This window comes from Dinoponera quadriceps, unplaced genomic scaffold (assembly GCF_001313825.1).
Source record: "Dinoponera quadriceps isolate SergipeBrazil2010 unplaced genomic scaffold, ASM131382v1 scaffold426, whole genome shotgun sequence".
Lineage (NCBI taxonomy): Eukaryota > Metazoa > Arthropoda > Insecta > Hymenoptera > Formicidae > Dinoponera > Dinoponera quadriceps.
This window is the reverse complement of record NW_014554535.1, coordinates 554,560-573,099: the sequence shown is the minus strand read 5'-3', so window position 1 is coordinate 573,099 and position 18,540 is coordinate 554,560. Positions and strand designations below refer to the sequence as shown.

The window sequence follows — 18,540 nt, the reverse complement described above, 5'->3', positions numbered from 1 at the left end:
TACCAAAATTATTGTGTTCATTTTACACAAGGCAAATAGTTTTGTAAATAACACAACACAAATATTACATCAAAACTTAACATAAAATATGTAATACTTTGATATTATTTAGATACAGATTATAAGTTAAATTGACATATTTGTAATATTAAATATAATAAATATTATTTTCATATTAGAAAAACTATTATTTATCGTTTTTTTTATCGCGTTGTTTTTATGTCGTCAACGATTTTGTCCGAAATCTTAATTTATGTGCCATTTAATTGATTAAATCAATATTATCAATATCAATATATCAATATGTAAAAAAACATACTTACCATTAGATTCGAACTTGGGATTTTAATATCCTATCTTACACATTGCGCTATTTCTACACTCTAACTATACATTACATTTAGTATTGTCTAAGTTTTAAGGTGATGACCGTTACTGAGATTAATTAACACAGCTTGTCTGTAAATTTTAACGTACAAAATATGTCACTAATAATATTCAGTAAAATAACATCCATATGTTAATCAACACCGAAGTATAAAATATGTTATTTTAACATTTACACGCGTTGAACATTGTCTCAACACAAAATATATTGAGATAACATAAACACAATAGGCTAAGTAAACACACGGAAATGTTAAGAGTTTAACACAAAAATTTTAACAAGGACCGATTTTAATACAAATATAAAATGTTTCTCGCTATATATTACAGCTTTCGAACGGTCAATCCTTTTCTAATTGTGCAAGCATTTAAATAACGTTCCGATCGATACGTACTCCAAGTTCTCGAGAAATTCAGTTCCCGAGACAATTATTTTAAATCGCGAAATGCTACGCGGTATGCGATGATCAGAGAGTCCCGAGTATCGTGGATTCCACTGTGTCGATGTAACGCGGCTCTGGAGTCAAACCGCCTGACTTATAATTTAAAGCGATGCGATCTTCACTCCGGGGTTACGCCTCGCGGATACATCGAGTCGCCATTTATCAAAGTAAATCCATAATCCCGACCGCTCACGCGCGCCCAATCTGTGACAAGAACATCCCTGGAAGAGCGGCGGAAAAGAGGACACGAAAAAGCGGCGCGGTGCAGCTGGGGGGTGGAAAGCTCGGATATTGTTTCGCGGACTTTCAGCTTTCGACATGACGCGTCAACATGCCGCCACTGTCCTCCAACATCGATGTAGCCTTTCGGCCCCTCACCCTCATTTTCTCTCTCTCTCTCTCTCTTTCTCCCGCTCTCGGCGCCTTTAAATCTACCGTGCCCCCCCCCCCCTCCTTCGACCCCGTGTAGGAACCGTGCGCGCGCTCTTTCCACCTTCCTCTCTGTTCGCGCCCAGTTTACACCAGCGGTTTAACAGTTAATCCTTCGAGCTTATCTGATCGCGTGACTTCAACGAGAAGTTCGAGCATGCCGGGATACCATCGCGCACCCTCGCAACGCCCGCTCTTTACACGACAGCGCGATAAAATTGCCGTCATTAGAGGGTTGCGCGCGCGCGAGCACGGCCGCGGGGGTAGTAGTTAACTCGCGAATATCTCGGGCGCCGCTTTCTTCCACTTGTTACGTCTTTTTATACGCGTTACGGCGAGCGCGAGGTGAACGATTGAGATCTTCTCTTATGCCGCGCGGCGGAATTTTTTGCGTACTGTCATTGTACCGTCGCCGTTTCTTTCAACGACGCGATTAGCGCTGTCAATTCCGGCCACCCGGGCATTTCTCAATTTAACTGAATATCTGAGTTCAGTTATTTATTCCTTGTTTATACTTCGCGAAATATTTTGTTCTTAAGCATTCAAATTAAGCGTCCAAATAATTTAGCGTCAAGATTGTCAAGGCAAAATATAAAATATCTAGCCAAGTGCTCACTTGTTGTCACCCTTATCTTAGTATTTTTACATATACACGCAGATTGCGCAGACAAATATATTTATGTCGGGGAGAATACACACATATGAAATGATTCTATAAAACAGATCTTTTTTACTTTTTATTCCGATGGTACTTGCGACTTTCGGTAGCCGGGTACAGAAATATCCGGGTTATACCGGCAGCACTAGATGCGATTAGATTTTTTGTCGCGGTTTGGCGAGAGGTTTTTCCCTCTCTCTGTCTCTCTGTCTCCCGTATATGTTTCCCTTCGCTGTCGCGTCCCTTCGACGACAACGTCACGCGGAGATATTCTCCCGCACGCGCAGGGATGCAGATTGCAGGGGCGCGCGTGAATCTGTAATTTTATGCGCGCTTCTCGTCGATAACTCGCTCGGAATTTCACTCCGATCGCGCGCGCTGCGCTGCATTTTCGCAGCGATAGCGCCCCCCGGATACGCGTGCGAAACTCGCGACATGTAATGCCATAACTGATCTTTTATCGGTGAGATAACTTTTAGTGCGCCGACACTAATTATTGCGGCGGGGAATGCCGCCGGGTGTCGCGTTCGTTCTGTTATTTTGATTAGAAATACAACCATTTGTGCGAGCGCACAAAAACATCGCGCGAGCACATAAACACTGCGTATTCACGGTTTTCGTAAAATAATCAGAACTGATGTCACAAACAGGGATAGAGATAAGGGAAGACGCCGATGAGCGCTTTCCTACGTCATGTTGAAACGTCATTGCGGCTACTTAAAATTCGATCTACACCGTATCCGCGGATTAAAAGCGCGAGACCGAATGTAACGGCTCGTATTTGTCACGTTTACTAAGTTCATTATATCAATTTTCTATTGTCACGTATAATCTACGATATACGTCGGGAATGTCGATCGAGTCGGACAGATGTCGTTAAACAATGTCGCAGAAATATCATTTCATTCAGCGTTACGACAAAATTGGGCTGTCACTGTTCCGCAAAACGGATTTTCCGTTTTGCAAGAACTCACGTGACGAATAGTTTCAGAGATCGGCCGAAATATGCCGCTTAATTCGCGTCGCGCCATTTTTCGATGGGCGCTTCTATTTTCCGCGCGCGCGAGACCTCATTTGCTTCGGATTCCACGGGGGCGATTCAATTACCACATCCTCGAGTGCCGCCGATCGCGGCGTCATGGCCGGAAAAATGCGAAAGAATCTGGCGCGTAAAGTAAGTTGATTACACCTTCTCGTCGCTGTGTTATCCGCGAGAGAAGCGCGCGCAGTTCTCAGCTGCACTGGATTTTTCCTCGCGCTATAAAGCGGAAAATTATGTGATGGAATCCGGTAAATAAACTGTGAAAAAATAAGAACGCTTCGGGAAAGTAAGCGGGAAGTTATGGGCGCATTTACGGCTGATGACACCGGGCGAGAACATCGTCGTCGTCGTCGTCGTCGGCTACTGCCGCGTCGTCCGCGGAAATGCACCGTTCTTTTTTTTTTCCCTTTTCATTCGTTTTTCGGCAGTAAAAGTGGCGCCTGCATACGCGTCGTAAACGGATCGTAACGTTCAATCAGCGCGGGGAATTATGAGGCAACACTCATGACGACTTATTGTACGCGCGGCAGCATTATTCGCACTCGCATGAGATCGCGCGTCGTCGCTGCTTCCGGAACTTTTTTTAGTCGCTCCAATTATGCGCACTTCAGTTTTCGCGCACGACTGCACGTGATATAAATCTGAAATTTCGAAAAGCACTGGGACCGCTTCTCGCGAGATGTGATTATATATAGTGGCGAATTGTAATTATATATAGATGTAATGTCACGTTGTATAATTCGAAAAATTCAGATTCAAATCTGGATTCAAAGTTGAGGACCTCTCGTGAAACGAGCTTCAAGTAACGACTATTAATACGCGGGCCGTAATAGTTATCGATTGACGAGTGATGCTTGTTTCTTTCGAGATAATGTTGCGATATCTCGCGCCTCGTCGTGTTGTTATCGGCACGTGAAATGGGACGTGTGTGAGATACTAGAACGGCGGCTTTTAAACGCGGGAAGAATGTTAAAGGTGGGGCCATCCTGGAAAGAGAGGGCGGGACTGTAATCATGTTTTAACCGATATCGTAAAGACATTTTAAAGATTACTGACTCAGGTATTTCATGGACGTACCGGCGCGGTCGGTGGTGGTATTTCGCGGACACACAATGGGGAAGCGAATTCCATAAATATTATACAGAAAGTACAATATTATCTGCGCCGTGAAATAACTTACGGTTACGACGGAGACGTGGCTAAGAAACTGCGGAAATTCCGATCTGTCTCCGGGGCACCGGTTTCCAATATCTTAAATAGTAAAACTCGAGAGAGAAAGAGAGGAAACTTAATTTCGCGAATACCGATATCTTTGTAGTGTCGGTGGTGCGGTCTCTTCGGAGATAAATTCCTGAGATTACCGAAACAGCGAGGTAGCGTTAGAAAGGTTATACGCAGCTTCAAATATTCCCTTCCCGGATATACGATTTGCTGTTTTGCGGTAGTTGTACCGCTCTTTTCGCATTCTTTGTTGCACAATCAACGGTTGTGCACAATAGATCAGCGGACCGGGGTGCTGATAAAAATAAAAGAATGCTTCCATCTCCCACCTCGCCCTCTCCACGGACAGTGTACGCGTGCACGTCGTAAAACTTGCTGCATTTCTGTAAAACGATTCGCATCCGCGCCTGTCGAACGGCTATTTTTCGCGACGACGTTTAATTCTATACGTAAACCGGGACCGCTCGCCGTTCTCGCGGCAGCGCGTCGCCACGAGGTGACAAGAAAAATAGCGTCGTGTTGCGTAACGCGCGAGAAAATCGTTGCCGTCGATCGCTCCTGCGAGATTGCGACGTATTAAATCGCGCGTGTAATGGAAACGGCGATGTCGCAGTGATACGCCATACTTTCTCGCCGACCGCGGCGGTAAAGTACACGTGTCTCGTATTCAAGGCTGTTTTAGGGCCTTCGTAAGATCTAACAGCACTCTCGCTTTTAAGAGTCTGAATTTACAGCTGTCGTACGTTAAAACGCGCAAGTACGAAATGCAATTTTGGTTGAGGAAAGAAAGTAATTAAATCGCGTTTAATTCGATATTCGGTTAAGCATTTTACTTTGGAATTTGCAATATTATTGTGAATATTGTTAACACACTAATGGCCACACGATGAAAAATCTTGTGCAAATAACGATGCACTGGAATTTTTGTGTTACTTTAACAAGGTGAATATGTTAAAAAGTACACAAATAAAATGTTAAATTAACGTATTCACCTTGTTAACATAGTACTTTTTAATATCCCCCTTGTTAAAGTAACATAAAAATTTCAGTAAATCGTTATTTAATTTTTTACAGTGCTCTAGTTATGATATATCTTACCTTTTTATTGAATAAAGTCAATTAATACATAATTTCATTTTTCTTCTTAGCACCTAATAATTAATACAGTTGATAATTCAGCATAAAATAGTTCTTTTATATTAACACGAGACTCCTGGGGAATAAACAGACCGACTTTTCAATGAAAACTGTGCAGTAATTATGGCTTTTAATGGGGTTGATATCTCGCGACTGGTTCTTCAGAATATCTCGAATATCTCGGTACCCTCCGGAAGCCCTACCGCGCATAACGAGACTTTACGACGTCCTCGCCGACGATTCACCGTCGCTGAGAGGACGCGCGTTACCCCTCCCCCAAAAACTCACCGTAAAGCCGGATGTTCCCCTCGGCGTCGCCGATGGAGTTCTTCGAGATACACTTGTAGCCACCCAGGTCCTGCTTCTGCAGGTTCATGATCACCAGCCGCATCTGCACGCTGTACACCGACGTCTTCATCTCGGACATCGCGTACTTGCTGTTGGTGATTATCATCTCGCCTGCGGAAACACGTTTGAAGATGTTAGAGATCGCGGCGAGACGGTGCTTACGGGGGGTTGCAAAATGAAGATCGAAAGAGGAGGAACAAAAAATCTCTCGCTCGCGCGGGCATTTCTATCGATCGGAGTTGCTATTTTTCGCGGACGATGAGAAATGCCGAGGCACGCGTAAACCCTCACACTTACTGCGAGCTATTATAAAGTGCTGGAGCGCGCGAACGCGGGTCAACAGGTAAGAGAGGTCTTACTTGCCGCGAGCGGATCGAGCAACAAGAATTACGCTACGTTGTATTACCCGACTCCCGAGTCCAGTAATTAATGGCTTTGGGTGACGCCTCCACGTGGCAAACTAACGTGACGTTGGTTCCAGTCGGGGCCCCGACCAGCTGGTTCGGCACTTGGACCATCGGGTGAACTGTAATCCATAACGTACATTTTCGGTCAGTCACAATGCAACGATCCAGTGTACACCGTCGACTCAGCCATTCGCTGCACGCGCGCGCGAGCGGGCAATTCTCCGCGAATTAATTTCTCTAATTGAACGCCTGATCGCTCGTGCGCGTGCGCGACGTCACAAAGGATGTTTTTTTACATTCGTCTCGCAGACGAAAGCAGTGGTGTGTGTCCTCGGGGTAGGGAAACAACGGTATATATCATATCACTCGCACAATTCAATCGCCTTATTTCGCCGTTACACTGCGGTCCCTTTGTGCGAGTGCGTCATTAGTGAGTCGCGTGCAGCTCACGCTAATGAAACACGCTGACAGACTGTCATTTGACGAGCGAGCAGAAAGGGCGCTTTCTATCTTTCTCTCTCTCTCTCCCTCCCTCTCTTTATCGGCCTCGCCCTCTCTCTTTCTCTCTCTCTCTTGGCAGCATCGCACTGCCTTTCGTTTCGAGTATCGTAAGCAGCTTTTCGTGAGCTGCTTACGTTTTAACAGGCGACCGCGCCGAGCACTTCTTCTTTCGGCCGAAGCTTCGGCCAACGTTGTGTCGTCACAAAGCGCTTACAGTGCGTTTTACAACGGCTACTTAACCCCCACTGTGACGTGAAATTCCGTCTCCGTAGGAACCCCTAGGAAAATCTGCAGCTCATTGAACGGTGCCGCGTTTTTTCCAGAAATATTCCGCGAGCAGGAAATTTCCTCGCGTGTCGTCGACATTATTCTGGTATCTCAATGACGATGCTCTATCGTCTAATTGCCGATTACAAGGGGGAGGGCCCTGTTTCGAGAAAGGGATAAGTACTGTTCGGTCTCGCGGTATTTTCCCAGCTTTACGATATCACGGTAAACTGTAAACGCATCTCTCCCGAAGCGCTCGCGACTCGGCTGTCATTTTTCCAGCCGCTGCTCCAATCTTCCCCCATGCAGAGTCTCGAGAGATGTGTATCGCGACGTAAAAATAATATCGTTTGCATACAAATATGAAATATGTGGACGGGCAATCTGTATTCATGGTGGCGTCTGAAATTTGTCATTACAGTCCTTAACGATTCTGTATCGCCGTCGTTAAAAGATAACGCTCCCTATAAGATGGCCCGTAATGTCAGTAATAAAGATCAGGTCGGCGATACCGGCCGGAATATCGGGTGACGATATTACGTACGTGGTAACGGAAAATTAAGATGATGGCGCCAGATAAACTGGCCGTTTCCTCGGCAGCGGAGTCTTTGGTCGACTCTTTATCTCGCGCGCCACTTGGGAAATATATACGCCTCGTCGCCGCGCTTGTGCACACTGAAGATCGCGGCGGCACTAACAGCGGCACTAGCAGCACCACCGAGGCGGCACTTTTATACGAGGAAAGGGAATACACAGAATGTCGACCACTAGGATCACTATAAGTCAGATGTATCGACACCTTGGAGTAAAAATCCGGCCGGTTTCGATATTCTCCGCATTTCGCGCGGGAGAAACAGATAGAGGGAGAAAGAGAGAGAGAGAGAGAGAGAAGCGTTTTGTTATGCGAGCGACGCCTTCGCCTGGTCAGAAATCCGGATGCGACCGCGACGTTATTAATAATTGCGCGCGCGATTGCGAATAATTGGCAATTATGGCGCACGTCGGCTAGCGTAAAACGCGGACGCGCGGGAAAGAGCGGCGCGAATTATCAAAATGAAACAACCCAACGAACTACGCGCGCGCGCGTTAATTCGGACGCGCGGGCTCTCGACAATTCCGGCCGAACAATTATGTACCGAATTGAATCACGTTTTCGCCCCTAAGCACAACCCGCGCGTTCTATCGCGAGAATTGATTTATGAATCCCTTCTGGCCGCCGCGGCTGCCAGACTGAGTGAAAGCTAGGGAGAGAGAGAGAGAGAAAAAGGGAGAGAGAGGGAGAGAGTTTTAATTGCTTCGATTTACCGGACGTGTCTCGCAAACCCCGTTGCGCGATTTTCCGACGGATTTGCGCCGCGAACTTTCGATCCGCTTCGGAAACCAGCGACACTGATTTCGCGCGAACGAGCGAATACGAGCGCGGAGCACCGCGTATAGTGACGAATATTCGCGCTGGGAATTCTTCGTGTAGCGTTTAGCCGGACGTGGGCGCGGGAGAACGGCGATAGGGCGATGCGTTTGCTCGGATAACAAACAGCGCGAGATCGCTCGACATTACTCCTAATTGTGAACGAGCCCGCGGCCCGAGCTCGGCGAAACGCAAATACGCCGCGACATTTCGGCGTCGGCCACCGCCACCGAGTAATTGCGCGGAATGCAAATCGTCGCTGTGCATTTTGCGCGTCGCCAGTTTATCGATAAACAGGCCGAGCCGTATATATCGAATCGCTTATATTCGCCCGTACAAATACTCGCGCGCCAACGAAGTATACAATTACCTGCGCGGCGCAAGTACGATTCATACTCATTAGATCCTTCAAATCCAAATGCTATACGCGGGGTATCGCGAAACCATCACCTCGCACGCATATATATTTCTCTCTCTCTCTCTCTCTCTCTCTCTCTTTCTCTTCCTTTCTCTCTTTCTCCCTTCTACTATTTTTCTCTTCATTTCTCCCTATTCGATTTTCTGGAATTTCTCTTCAATGAAATTTTGACGGATAGTCGTCTTTTTAACATTTAATATCCCGAGACTGCAGGATCAAATTAAAAGTTTGCCCCGGAGTCTCAAATTCATTTGAGATTTATTGAGAAAACGTCATCTCGGCCGGTCATTCACGGCTCTTAAAGATTTCCGCTAATGCGATAAATCCGCGCGCCCGCGGAATACTGTTCGCGGCATATTTTCAGCTGAGAATTCTCCTCCAAAAATATGGAGCATCTCCATCATATTTACGTATAACGTGTGCAAGTTCACGATGCGGTATCGCCGATAAATATAGCAACGCCCAAAATAAGCTTCTCGAACATCAATCAAATAAAGTTCGCGGATGCGATATCCGCGCCGTAGAATGGATGGCCGATCGATCGCCGCGAAATACTGAAATAGAGCCGACCGCGAGGCACAATCCGGCTTGCAAATAAGTGCGGCGGCGGCCAATTTCTTTCGTCGCCTCCGCTAATTAAACGGAGCGCGCCTCAAAGCGCTTAATGCGGTCTGTGGTGCGAAATTGCGCGCTCGTCGCGCTCATACTCCGCGATCTAATGCGGTGTAACAATTTAATGCACTGTAATAATTTAATGCGGCCGGAATTGCAACGCACGGCTCTCGATAGCGTATCAAATGCCCCCTAGATAGCCAATTTCCATACCGATACGCAACGATTAAGTCAGCCGGCGCTTGCCAAGTAATATTCGGCGTGACAAATTTTCGATGAACTTGCCGCTGAAGTTTATCGAATAAAACTTGTCCGTTTTCTGCGACAGAGAGAGAGAGAGAGAGAGAGCACTCCGATTCGTGCGCGACAACAGAAAAATTGAATTATCCAACGACATCTCTTCGCCAGTCATATCTTCTCGTTGCGCCTTCTGAAATTCAGTGTTTTCTTGGTAGAAATGTTATGCATTTTTTAAACAGCTACTGGACAGTTATATTAACTTCTGTCTAGTAGAGTCTGAGAAGTAAAACTACTTGGGATTTCAATCAAAATGTAACGCTTTTCCTGCAGTTACTGCGTACAAAAGATGCGCAAAATCTGAATCCATTCACTGAACGAAAACGGAACAATATTAATAATGGACAAAAATTACTCAATTGCTTATTAAGCAAGCGTACTGTTCATGAAATGGGCAATTTTTCTTTAGAAGTACCTCTGAATAAAACTCTACCAAGTTCTTGTCCATTTCCTACGCAGTATTGTTACAACTAATGAGAATGCATTGATGTTAAACAGTAACTGGGTAGGTGTCGAGAAAAACCGCATACTTTTCTGCCAGGGTTCTCACGAGTCGCGAAAATTACAAGAATTTACTCCGGACACGAGCGGAAAATCGGCCGACCGACCGACCGACCGACCGACGTCAATTTGAGTGAGGTGCGCGATTACAGGCGGACGGACAAGTAATTACAGGTGCGTAACGACTTTATTCGCGTTTAATTCGTCGTACGAAGTCCGTCAAGCGAACGACTTCTTGGTCGCGCTCACATTATCACGGAAAAAGGCGCCTGCGTCGCGTGCATAATCCTGAGATAGGAGAGTGTCACGGGTGATATTAGGTCTACTTAAGGGCAGCCAATGGCGGCACAGCATAAAGTCAACTTACAAGTGTTAGAAGGGCCTTATTGTGTTTTCCGGGATATAGCAGTCGCGCAAGTTGCTTCCTCGCGCGACCTCGCGAGACGTTGAAAATCTACGGTTTCGCGAGGGTTGGGGCGGGAGAGAGAAAGAGAGAGATTTTCTTCTCTCCCGCCTTCGGTCGCGGAGGAACCAACGCCCTGGTATTCCTGCGGTGATAAGATAACGCTCGATCCTTTTCTATGGCGCTCACATCGTGTACACCCACTCCGACGTAATGGTTCTTTGTTAAGAAGCGGTGTTAAGACCGTGTCGGGAGTCCGACATCTCGGCATCTTTTCTGCGTTCTGTCTCTCTCTCATTTTCTCTTTCTATCTATCTATCTCTTTTCCCCTCTCTCTCTCTCTCTCTCTCTTTCGTTTCTTTCCCGTTAGCGGCCTGTCGCTTCGCACCGGGCGGGTCCTTCCGCCCGTCCTTTCGTGTTTTGTATATAACTGTATTTATCTAACGCGTAATTACGCGTCCGACTTCCGCGGAAAGTTGCGAAACGGGGCGGGAAGTCGTGCGCGAGATGTAACGGAGAAGTTAAAATGTTGGGGCCGAGTTAAAACCGAGCGGACGGCGAGGTATTTAAAGTTTTCGAGTAAAGTTCAGCTTGTCACATCTTGCGATGATTAGATCAAGCTTTGGTCTCCACCACCTTCTTCCCGTTCCCCGCCTCTGTGTACCCTCTGTGGAACGCTTAATCGCGGGTGAACTTTCATTGTGTCGCGTGTTGACGCCGATGACGAGCGCAGGTGTTATTCCACCGTTTCGCGCGACTTCGGTAATTTCACTCGGAAAGCTGTCCGGGCGGGAAAAATATCAACAAGTAGAATCGATATAGGCTCTCGAGTTTCACGCAGAACGTCGAATGTCCAGGTGGAACGTATCGAGCCCCCTCCTCAATTAGCATGCAAATCGACGACAGAGCGCCGTTCCCGCGGTGCGATCGCACGCGAACGGCATTCCAGCCGACGATTGCCCGCGTTCTTCCGCGTTTTCAAAGGAACTTCGGTGCTTCGCATCACGCAATCGTACGGAGCAATCGGCCGTCTGCCACGAGCAGTTCCGTTGCCCCGAATGAAACGCGCGCGTCTCGAACAACTCTCCCTACAATAGAAACGCCGGGCTCGCGCCGGTCGCGCGAATTTCGCTGGCAATAGCTCGCGCGGACGCAGTCGTCCATAGCGTATTTCAATGAAACTCGATTATCCCGCGCGATCTTATCGCGCCCGAGGCCCAGGTGCGAGAGATCGTGCCGCGAGAGCATACGTACGTACGTACCATAGGTACGTCCAATTTCCGGCGAGGAATTACCTCTCCACAGCGGGATCTAAGACCACGTTCGGGCCGCCCGTAACCGCGGCTTAACTCGCTATCGTCGTGCCACGCTTCTTCTTCTCCCCGATGAAACTACCACTGCTTCTTCTTTGCAGATCGCGCTCTCTTTTCGGCTACCTTCGCATTCGGCGAAGAGACGCGCGGTACGGTGCACTGAAATGTCTATCTTGAAGAAAAATTTCTCCGGATTCGTTTGTGTTTAGTCGAGAACAGGCTTGGATAACCCGCGGCGTGCCGTGTTATTTTCCTAACCCGCCAAATGAGTTTTATACTGCTGCACTGAAGAAAATTAGTATAAATTCAAGACTCGTGTTCTCATATATAAGCAAGAGTATATAATCTCATGTGAAGATAAAACTCGCTTACGTGAAGAAATGTTTATATAGTTCCACTAAAAATATCATATTCTTGTTATCCAGGTGTAATTTTTATGAATTGAAAGGAAACAAAATATCGGATGGAAACGATATCGTCGAATTAAGAAGTGTATTAGTTTGAAAAAATATCGTTCTTTCTATCCAATTTTTCCTCTTGATTCTTGAAAATTATTCTTGAATAACAAGAATATATTTTTAATGGAACTATATAGAATTTCTTACTGTAAGCAAGTTTTTTACATAAGATTATATTCTTGCTTATACATAAGAATATGAATCTTGAATTGATACTAATTTTTTCCGTATAATTTAATTAATGGGAAATCGTTGAATCACTACATCTGCGTGTAACCAGTAGTATAAAAATAATTTGACAGGCCGTAGAAAATAATATAATGAACCAGAAATTCGCCAGACTTATTTTAAAGTGCTCGAATCCGTTGTTTGACCATTGGGTCATCATCTGCAATTATCTGGTCGGAACGATTATCGTGTAACTTTGAATTTAATTTAACAAGCGCTCCGTACTTTCGCATCTTCGTATCCGACGGAACGATTTTTGGATGAAATTTTGGATATTGTTTGAAATTGTAAACAGTATTTAGTATGAACAACGTAGTTAACACAATGCAGTTAAGTGCCGCAGTTGGTGGACCATCGGTGACCTGCACATATAATAGCCAACTTGCAAGAAATTGTTCTAAAAGAGTAATAACATTTTATGATGATTGTTCCAATAAATCTCATCTGTGTTTAATCTATTTTAACAAAAAACATCTCTTTATATCTCTTTAAATATAAATGTATCATTTAAATAAAAATATACAAATGTTTTGTTCTACAGAGCACGATTGTATGTTACCTCTTCCTGTTCATAAAAACGATTTTTGTAGTCTTATAAATATTATAAGAGAAACGTATCTTTCATAAAAATCTTATATATGATAAATGCGATAAAACATGGATCATCGGTGACCCGTGTAGCGTGAGTGGGTAGTCATGTAAAATTGATGCAGCACTCAACGTGTTAATCACCGGTCGATGAAATTACATCCAAACCTTGTGCACGTAATATGATTTTGCCTTTTCGAGATATATATACACGTATTGCAAGTGTTCTCTCGCTTTTCCTCGAGAAAATCGTGATTCCTATAACGCGAAGGATGGATATCCGAACTGATCTCATAACGAAGTCTACGGGGAGTTAAGTTTACAACGTTCCTTCGACACACCGACGTTCCCGTTCACTTGCGCGCTTGCCTCCATCCACCCTCACCTTCTCGCAATCTGAACAGAGCCTTATTGTGCACGGTCTTCTCGCTAAACCCCGGAAGGAGGCTTGGATGTAGGTGTGTTGTACCGTCGCGTCCCGAGTGTAATTTTATTATCTCTCGTGCCCCTTTCCGACGCTCCATCACCCTGTGAAGTCTCTCCTTCGCTCTCGTCGCCATCGCGCGCTGTTATTTAAGCAGTATTTTACCTTTAGTCTTTTTTCACCCCACCGCTCTCCCGCTTCGCTCCTCCACCACCCCACCCTTCCCAACCCCTTGTCCGTGGTCCTCGTCATCCCGTCTCGGCTTCCTTTTACCGAGGAGAGCCCGCCGTCTCGTACCTACGCTACGGTGAAATTATGCAGAGAAGGCGACGATGGCTATCTCGCCGTACAACCGGCGCTTTTCTTCATCGTTGCCGCGACGCCTTGTATTCCCTTCGAGACGCCCCTTCTCGCCTTACTCCGAGAAGTGTGTCTCGCGTGGATAAGGCTACTGCCGGTAGTTCGCGGAGTTTACACCTCCCGGACGATTGCGCGGAGAAACGTTCTGAAGCCGGGAAATCGCGGCGTTATATGGCTGGTAAAAAAAAAAAAAGAGTGACGAGAGAGACGAGAGACGTATTTTCTCCGGCGAACGCGCTCGTCCTATTTTCCCTCTTATGAGCGTTTTCCGCGGATCGACGACGTGCGATTAGTTAGAGAGGCATCGATGACGCGAGTTTTGGTTCCTACGTGAACTCTGTCGCGAATTCCGTCGAACTTGACGGGCCGAGGGATAATTTTGAGATATAACATTATGCAAGAGCTATTGTTATCCCTTTAACCCCGGCAGTCGTCGCTGTGGGTCACGGTGACCCGCACACATCTCTTACGCATGACAGCTTCAGTCGGACTTAGTGATGGCTGTCGTGCTATGTAGAGGGTAGGGACTTGGGAGGGTACATCTGTACCTCCATACTCCGTACCGGCGGGAGGGGTATCACAATTGGTAGTGGCAAGACAGACAAAGACATATTGGCGCGGATCACCATGACCTGTACAGCGACAATTCTCGGATTAATGTTATAAATTTATCGTCCGTCTTCTCCACGTTGACGCTTGAAGAAAAGAACATATTTCAGAATGATTTAATATTCAGTCATCCCAATGTTCTATCTGTATTTAATATTTTCTCTGTTTTCATGAGCTATCAATTATGTATCTTATTCGGCTGCAGATGGAATATGCGCGATGAGAAAATATTAAATAATGAAAATGTGGATTAAACAGATAATGGATTTCACGAGGGAACGAAAGCACAAATTTCTCATAATTAGTCTATTGATATTGTTTATCGGAAATTTTAACATGAAGATTTGAAGATTGAAAAGGAGCGGAAGAAAAGAATAAGGATAAAGATAGTAGTTGAGTGCACAGTAGTATTGTGCACAAATGGAGATTTAAATTTGAACTCGATGCAATAATGGAAATCCTTTAAATGGAAGTGTTCAGATGGGATTAATTAATTGTTAAATTTAAAAGGACACTTGCGGAATATTTCGAGGAAGTTAACCAACGAACTTGTATATTGGTTATTGTTTAATGGACGACGACAATTGGCGATTAGCGGGACATGACTTTGACCTTTTTGCTGATTGTTTTGGTACTGTCGTACGTCGTGTATTTTCTCTGCAGAGGACCGCTGGCGATGAACGGGAGATAACGTAGCTCATATTGCTGTTTGGTTTAGTATTCTCATGCCTTGCGGACGTTTCCGTGACCGAGTCATTGCGTCTCCGAGCGACGTACCGCGACGCGGAGCACGTGTATCGGTTAAAGTGAGTTATCATTCCCATCGGGTGTTTGAAATATTCCCTTAACTTCTGGAACATTTAATCAGAGTATCGTCGACGTCGCGCTAATTCACACGTGTTTCTCCGATCAAATCGTATTTACGCGAGAGTTAGTGCTACAAGTGGATATTCGGAAAACAGGATGGAGGACGCAGGACGCCGATGACAATATATAGTATAATTATAGATATGTCAAATTATTTAGTATGCGTAATATTTCCGATTTTCATGAACGTTTAACGAGCTTACCGAGGATGAAGAGTTGATTAATAGTGCTATGAATTATTCGACTACTCCGAGTCTCTCGGTAACTCAGCATACGGCTAATTTCAGACGTTGTAATTTATTGACGTTATAAATTATTGATTTTTCCAACGATGATAGATAATAATAACGTCTGAGATTAACAATATATTCAGTCACTGGAAGACTCGGATACGCGGGCTACTTGAAATTGATAAGCACTAATTAATATAGAGTCAAAATTTCGACTCGAACTGCGAATATCGACGGGAACTTACCGTGTCTCAGAATTTCAATTATCGTCGCGAAGCGAGAAACAAAAATTCTGCTGATAAATCGTATTCTTTGCAGCGTAAAAAACGTATTATTTATTTTCGTGAATGTCTATTATCGGACGACTGTTGAAAATAACGGAATATGGTGCGCAAATCGTTTGTTTTATTACTTGTCTGCTCAAGATGGGAGTAACGATCAATGGGTAGGATTAATTAAAACAGACGCGTTGAAACTTTCCGCAAAAATATCATCATGACGCTTTTCGAGGGTGCCGCACTCATATATTTGCATATTCAATATTTATGCGAATACATCCCTTTCTCTTTAATGAATAAAACATTCCGTAAGAGATGAGCGGGCTGAAGGAGTGAGCGTAAACCTATGTTATTAATTAAAGATTAGTCGAAAGAGAGCTTGTTTCGAGAGACCGGTGACCCCCGCCCCCTTCCCCATGAAACGTGTGTGTGACTCGTTGGGCGGTTGCGGATTCATAAATTTTCAACGGTGGAGCTCATGCTCACGCGAGACCCTCGTACAGTTTGTTTTGCTTTCCAATTGCTTTCCAATCCGTTACAGGGTGTCTACGATATTTACTTTATAAATTCCGGTGTGTCTTTGGTGGCGAGGATCTGGGCAAAGAATCGCTTGTCCGTCCTTCTGTTATTTCTCACTTAGCGGCCTCGTAATGTGCGAAAGTTTTCGCCACTTTCATCCGCTCACGAATCCACGTTATTTGCTCTTTCGCCAAGGCAATTACGGCTGGCCGAATTTTCGATATTTTCGCTTAAAAGGACTCACTGTGGGGACTACCATTAATCTGGCGGAGGTATGGTAGTCTGTACGATTGATGAGATATATACACGGTGAGGCGATAATTTTTACCACCTTGAATATCTTCGAGAAATAAAAATATTGTATTAACGACTGGATAAAAAAAGTTTATACACTTACGAAAGGTGTTTGAAGTGATGACCGTTGTTATATCAATGCAAAATTTCCGTTGGATACATTTTTTCCTACTCTTATATTTCGATGATAATAAAAATGGTAATAGTTATTGTCTCATCCTATGTAAATAACTGGTAAAAATAAAACAGCGATACAGATATGGTGGTTAATTATCGATTGTCGAGTGTGTGCACGATGTTGGAAAAAAAAATTTCTTTTGTGACGTACGTAAGGCGGGCGTCGAATCGGGGCGGCGGTTGATGTACTTACAGTGCACGTGCAACATCATTCGTTTGCTGACTGTCGGAGGCACTCCGTTGCTGGCGATGCACAGGTAGGCGCCCATCTCGCCTCTCGTTACTTTCGACAAAGTCAGCGTTTCGCCCTCTGCAGTGGGTACTGCAATATGCAAGCGCGAGGAACGCTCTCAGAAGTTAGCTCGTTACACGTAATCAAAGTGTACAACATTAATACCCGATCGGCTTAACTTGCGCCGCTCATAAACGTTCACGTGGAAATTCACCGTTATTGCATTTAGTTTATTTCCTGCCCCATTTGATTCATCGCGGATGCGACGCGTCTCGATTTGATGAGCGGCTCGCGACGTTGGACGTCGTCGGAGTTAATTTCGAGAGTGGAGACCCGAGTTGAAATTTTGATGCTATTTTGATACTCTCAAAGATAGTTTGCGTCTACTTTAGATGGCCTGTAGACTAATAACAACTTACTTTGACGATATTTACTCTAATTAACTCCTCTTTTGAGCCTTTAATTCTATAGCTTTTATTTTTAATGCTATTTTGAATTACATTTCTTTCGAGGTTAAAACAACGAAAACGGGAATTTGAGGTATCATCAGGGTCAATTTTGGAGATAATTATATTATTAGAATTGAAATGGAACTTATTTTGCTATTCCAGCGCTTATTGTGTCTTAGAATTAACGGTTTAATACAGGTTTAATACAGGGTTGAAATTTCGTCGAGGCGCTAGCCAGCTGAATTTTTAATTTTGAAATTTTTTAATTATATATTTATTTATATATATTTTTAATTTTGAGTCTGAACTTTCGTCGAAGCGAAATCCGGCTGTTTCGCCGAGAACGTTATCGGTGGAAAATTCGAAAATCGCCGATTTCGATGCTCCTGACATGTGAGCGACGGCCGGTTCAGTTTGTAAGGTTATATCCCGGGCGCGCACTACTCCGACGGGATCGATTTTAATTGCGTCGGCAGTTTCAGCTTCGGTAAAAAAAAGGCCGATGTTGTAGCGCCGCGGCCGTATCGCTCCCCCGAGATGCGAAAGCGACTCGTTGCGAAATAAAACTTTGAGTCCTCACGTTTTGTCTTGCCGCCGGAGAGGCCGGTACGCGAAATGATTTCGGTGCCGTCTTCCCGCCTCCACATGATCTCGGGCTTGGGGTAGCCGCGCGCTTTGCACACCAGCTTCGCGGCCCCTCCCTCGGGAACCATCAGGTCGTTCGTGGTCTCCTCCGAGATGATGTCTGGCGGTATTACCACCTCCAAAAACGCGCTCTGCAAATGCAGGGGGAGATTAATTATAACGCGTCCGTGTATGTGTGTGCGTATGTATATTAGGCTCGGCGAAGAGGGAGTCCACATTGTTACGAGATACACGACGAAATCGGCGGCCGGATTAAACCGGCGAATCCCGAGTTCGAGGTCACGATTGTAAATTCGATAGTAAATTTCAAGTAACTTCCGCGAGTTATTTCGAATTTAACATCGAGTTACAGGAGTTCTCCATTACGCTCGATATGCGATGATCATCGGT

General features: G+C 45.1%; 1 protein-coding gene across 1 annotated transcript in view; it reads right to left on the bottom strand.

The window, feature by feature from the left end:
- Positions 1–18,540, bottom strand: part of LOC106751974 (lachesin-like) — a 173,510-nt gene that overhangs the window by 6,307 nt on the left and 148,663 nt on the right. The window contains exons 5-8 of the mRNA XM_014633314.1: positions 18,086–18,281; positions 17,018–17,146; positions 6,072–6,191; positions 5,606–5,776 (exon numbers count right to left, since the gene is read on the bottom strand). Of these exons, the coding sequence (XP_014488800.1) occupies positions 5,606–5,776; positions 6,072–6,191; positions 17,018–17,146; positions 18,086–18,281 (616 nt within the window). The remainder of the gene's footprint in view (positions 1–5,605; positions 5,777–6,071; positions 6,192–17,017; positions 17,147–18,085; positions 18,282–18,540) is intronic.